This window comes from Scylla paramamosain, chromosome 17 (genome assembly GCF_035594125.1).
Source record: "Scylla paramamosain isolate STU-SP2022 chromosome 17, ASM3559412v1, whole genome shotgun sequence".
Lineage (NCBI taxonomy): Eukaryota > Metazoa > Arthropoda > Malacostraca > Decapoda > Portunidae > Scylla > Scylla paramamosain.
The window spans coordinates 16,872,003-16,877,500 of NC_087167.1; the positions used below are offsets into that span (position 1 = coordinate 16,872,003).

Genomic DNA, 5,498 nt, shown 5'->3' on the forward strand with positions numbered 1-5,498 from the left:
CTGTCTTCATCGCGTGCTGCCAGTGTTCAACAAGACCGCCACCATCCTGGCAATCATCCCTGCAACTTGTTCAGCAAAGCGCAGTTTCAGTGCACACAGGTGCTTAAAGAACATATGCGGAGCACAATGGGTCAATCACGTTTGAGTAGTCTGACCATACTGAACATGGAACGTCATTATACAAATTTGTGTGTTGGCAAGAATCTAGACTACATAGTTGATATACTTGCTTCTGAGCAAGGAGGAAAACAACATTTCTTTTAAGATGCCCCTGCATCTGAATTACATATTCTTCTAGTTTGCGCTACTGGGTTTATTATTCATTTATAGTATCTGTTTATTTGTTCTAGTAGTACTAACATCAAAAAAATGTTAGCAAATCTTCCATAATCACTTAAAACGCAAAACAAACCACTATAACAATAGCAAGCCGGTCAGCCCGCCACCTTTCTATGTAATACGCTCCTTTATTTTTTTCTCCCACTTTATCCTCTTTCATTTATCTCATTTCCCTATCTATTGCCTGTCAACTATGCAACTGTGCATGACCTCCATTTCTTCCTTCGCTCCACTCATGAGTTTCGATGTTTTGCTGTTTCACTGAAGATAGAGCGGTAAAGTTTTATTTTCTTGCCCGTATCAAGATGTGATGGCCGCCATGTTCTTGCTCTTGCTGCTAGCATTCTAACCTAACTAAACCTAACTAAATCTAACCCAACTAAACTCGTAAATGTGAAATAGAGCCGCAGCAGCACTTGGCAGTTTCCTAATTATTTTTGGTGGTTAGCGGCGTTATGATAAATTTCCGAAGTATATATATATATATATATATATATATATATATATATATATATATATATATATATATATATATATATATATATATATATATATATATATGTATATGGTTGAAAATGTTCAGAATAAAAGGCTCTACCTGGTGAGAGAAGCTGTTCCACGGGCAAACTTGTTAAATAATACCGATGTGACCACATGGATAGCAATATGAAAATATTTCGGATAAATCAATTTTTCAGTCCCCCAAGTTCAACAGGCACTCCCCCCCCCCTCCCTTTCCCTTTCACAGTAAGACACCCAGGGTAACGAAAGTGAGATAGCTAGTTTTATTCTCGGCAACGTCTAATAAGTGTCCGGCAACGGTGCAATTGTATTCTGTGGAGAAATCGAAAATGTTTTCGTGGCGCTGCGCTCTTTGAAAAGCGCTACGAACGCTTTTCACATTTACATGATACGAATCCAAAATAAGGATTTTTTTTTTTTTTATCACCTGGTAGACAATCTGGAGAAGCAAAGATTTTTTTTTTTCAATTCATACAATAACAATAGTATTAACAGTAACATCAGCCACCATGTCAATGTTTGTTTACATTCTCCCTGTCACAGGTTATTGCGTTGCTACTTGTCATCACCACCACCACCAGTTCTTGTCCACTCATTACCCAAGGATCTAAGCGAACAACGCTTAGTGTCAGGTGGCACTGTTCTCCAGATTCATCTGCTGGGATCACGTCAAGATGATTTTCACGAGGGAGAGTATGATGGGCCTCATGCATGAGAAGGAAAAAGTGGAGCAGACCCTCAAGGAGCAGTGGGAAGTGCTCAAATCGGTGAGACAACGTACAGAGACTGATGCAGTGTAACAAGTCTGTCTACTCTGAGTGAGGGTTACCCATTTAGACTGATAAAGTATAGCATGTATGAGTGACACACTAGATAGATACAATGTGGTTTATGAGTGAGATACTACTACAGACTGATACAATGCATAATATTATTTCAGTCTTCCACAGTCTCAACATGGCTTTTTTTTACCATTCTCATCAGATAGAGCTTCTTATTCTGAGCAATTTGAATCCCCATATATATCTACCACAAATTATTTATAATAGTGACAGCAATTTTTTAAGATTTATCTGTTTTTTGGGGGGAAAAAGCTCACTTGCTCCCGTGACAATGCTCGGACGTACTTCATATCCATTTAGCCTTGTTAGTTAGATTAGATTAGTCTCATTAGGTTAATTTAAGTTTGTTTTGTTAGGTTAGCTTACATAGGTTAGTTTGGTTAGCTTAGGTTAGTTTAGTTAGGTTAGATTAGTTTAAGTTAGTTTTGTTAGGTTAGGTGGTGGTATGTGACTGCTGGCTGGTGGGCCACAAGCAAACAGTGGCCAGTCCTCACAGGGATAATAATGCAAGTGAGTGTTACTGCTGCATTACTTGATTTGGACAAAAATATTTTTTTTCTGGTAGTTTTTTTGTTTGTTTTTAATTAATTTTTTTCATTTATATGGCAAATCATTATTTTCTGAGGGGAGGGGGTCATGAGATAAAAAATAAAAACTAACAATTTGCCAGAAAAACTAACAGATTAATTCAAAACAGGCTGAAATGTAGTCTGTATGAGTGACAGCATCTGCAGATTGATGCTATCTAGTATGTATGAGTGAGAGAGAATGAATATACAATGACTTGATCCTGTTTAGTCTCTATGAATGTGACACATGATCTAAAGACTGATTCATTGTAGTCTTTGAGACACAACACATGTAGACACAGAGTACTTCTGGTGAGGCAGTGCATATATTTACTTGTTTTAACATCTACCTCTGAAAAGTAATTGCTGGATATAATAGACATCTTGATGTAAGTACATATTTCTTCTTTGGTGGCTTACAGGAAAGTGGTGCTTTTTCCATTGAGTATATATTGGTAGTGAAAATTCTGTCCTCAAAATATTTTCATTGCATGAAGGAGGCAGCTAGTGCTCCCTGCCAAAAAAAAAAATACAGAAAAAAGGACATAGCCAGTGGCACTAAGAAGTGCAGTGCATCATTTCATTTTCAGAACAATGTTGGGTTGAGTGAGCCTCTTATTGACTCAGAGGGCTACCCACGGTCAGACATCGACGTCTATCAGGTCCGTCACGCACGCCACCAGATTAAGTGTGAGTAATGTGATTGCTTCCACCTCCCTGTGTCATGTCACTGTTAGCCTCCTCTTCTTCCAGTATGAGTACAGCCTGCATGCTAGACACAAAGACTTGACCTTGACACTAACCATAGATTATATTGGCACATATTACCTTTGCCCTTGCCCTTCCCTATCATTGCCTGACCACAGCTAAAATATGGAATGTGAGGCTTCCTGCCATTAAAGATCTAGTGTGCCTAGGTGTCCATGATTACATCTATCTCAACTATATATTTTTTTGTTAATTCCAGAAATGAAAAGTCCATTAATTTTAAGTTAAGAATATTCCACACCAGCTGCATTCCTCTTATTTAACTTAAGAAATTAGAAATACAGTAATTTAAGCAAACAATATTCTGTATAACTTCAGTATGGCAGAGATAACAATAGTGTGAATTTGTAACTTAGAGATCTACATCCAGGTAGAAAAATCACAGGGACTCCCTTCCAAACTCTTCACAGTTACTTTGTTCCTATAACTACACATAACAACTGTGTATTTACCTATTGGTAGCTGTGTCCTATAAGTAAATTAAGACACCATTCCACAGGTCTCCAGAATGACCACACAGCCCTCCTGCGGCGCATTGAGGAAGGCCTGGCTGTGATGCTGAATCCTTCTGCCTCTTCCAACCTTGATCCCAATGGCACCAATGCTCCCCCACCTCCACAGAATTTTGAGCCTTTTACCAAGGTGGATCATGTCATGCCTGGATCTCCTGCTAACATGGCCGTGAGTTTAGGTTTTTTTTATTTTCATTTCATGAAAGCTGTGTGAATCTTCTGATTTACAAATTTAATTATTTTGTTCTTTAACCTAACTTAAAAACTACCTCAAAGAAATATTGAAAAATAAATCAAATGTTAAAAAAATTGACTGTTAATGGTGATTTATGAATTTTTATTTCTTGACAGTTTTACTGGTTGTGACTCATTCATAAATTACAAATTACCCATGTCTTACACCCTTTACTTTCATTATCTTTCTTGTTTCTATTTCCTGTCACTTATTCAGGAGCTGTAAGCTGGTTACCTGTTAGTTGTGAGAGGCACATTTACTCAGAATTGGCTATTTGGAAGGAAGGCTTCAGCATGGAGCTGATAAGATCACAGCAGTAATTACAATAGTTTGATTCATAACTGAAGCCTCCTCTTTCAGGTGACTGGCTAAGACCAATAGCTGACTAGAGCATGGAGGACATGATAATACAAGTCACATTAATTGTATTATCTAACAGACTCACCCTCACACTTAAAGTGATGCTGCCTAGTTTGTGAGCCATATTTGATTTTTACCATAAGGCCAGGTGCACACTGAGATGCAGGGCAGACACCAGACAAGGCCAGCAGGAAAACACATTGCAACATAGGTGTGGTGCATACATTGAGAAACAGTCTGTTGTCCTGTGCGGTAATGTGATCATGGTTGTCGCAAAGGATTACTTAGAAAACCTTAGTTCAGAGTCTGACTCAGATAATGAGTTTGAGAAAGTAATGTTATTATAGGTCATTTATAAAGGAAAGGACTGCATGGAGGAGTGGATACATGGAAAAGAAGAATGTCATCCCATATCTTGTCATTGTAAGCTCCTTTCTTGCACTCAGAATGACTAGTGTCACATAGCACTCTTTGATGGTGGACAGCCTCATTAAGTTCTTTGGTGGATGATATTGTGAGAACTGACAGGGAGAGTGACTGTGTTGCATATGTGAAGGAAACTGCATCCCACTGACTGCATGGTGCAAGCCAACACAGGTCTGCACCTGCACTGTGCTGCCCTATATGCCAACATACGTTTTTTACATTTAAAGCAGTGTGGTGCTAGAGTAATTACTAACCCCAGGGTTGGGAAATGTATGAGCAAGACTGCCATTATGTCTATAATTTGTCTTAGTTCATACTACTTAACAGGGTTGGTTTGATTTAATTCAAATTATTTAAATCAAGTTATTTAAATCAATTTAAATCAGAGTAAAAAATCATGATTTAAATCAAAATTAAATGTATCGTATTAAAAATCATTTATGTTTTACATTGAGGGTAAAAAATCAGGATTTAAATCAAAGTTAAATAAACTGTATTAGAAATTATTTAAAAGTTATATTGAGAGTAAAAAAAGTATTTAAATAAAAATTAGATATACTGTGTTAAAAATTATTGAAGTGTTATTATATTGAGAGTAAAATATCAAGTGATTTAAACTATAATATATAGTGGAACCTCGGTTACCAAATGCCTCTCTTTTCGAACATATCAGTTTTTGAACTTATTATTGCTTCAGTTGTGGTACCATAATTTGGTTACTTGATTTCAAATATTAAAAGACAGCAAAAGCTGCTGTTCATTAATAATTTATTGTTTCTATAAATATCTACCTCGATTTTATATGTTTAGAGGAGAGAGACAGAGTGTAAGACAGTAATTCAATCTTTGAAATAAGGTAAATGTGATCCCATTGAGCAGCCTCGATGTAAACAAATAGATTTTGGCACTCAGGAGTGATCCTGAG

The 5,498-nt window shown here is 37.0% G+C and overlaps 1 protein-coding gene across 2 annotated transcripts in view; it reads left to right on the plus strand.

Annotated features, from left to right (window-relative positions):
- The first annotated feature begins 1,274 nt into the window (after nt 1-1,274).
- Nucleotides 1,275-5,498, plus strand: part of LOC135108521 (26S proteasome non-ATPase regulatory subunit 9-like) — a 15,211-nt gene continuing 10,987 nt past the window's right edge. Inside the window, exons 1-3 of one of the 2 annotated variants that reach the window (XM_064019624.1) lie at nt 1,275-1,628; nt 2,863-2,962; nt 3,540-3,721. In XM_064019624.1, coding sequence (XP_063875694.1) covers nt 1,536-1,628; nt 2,863-2,962; nt 3,540-3,721 — 375 coding nt within the window. In that variant the 5' untranslated portion in view covers nt 1,275-1,535. Of the gene's footprint in view, nt 2,214-2,862; nt 2,963-3,539; nt 3,722-5,498 lie in introns of both variants that reach the window. The other variant, XM_064019625.1, reaches the window with a different exon arrangement.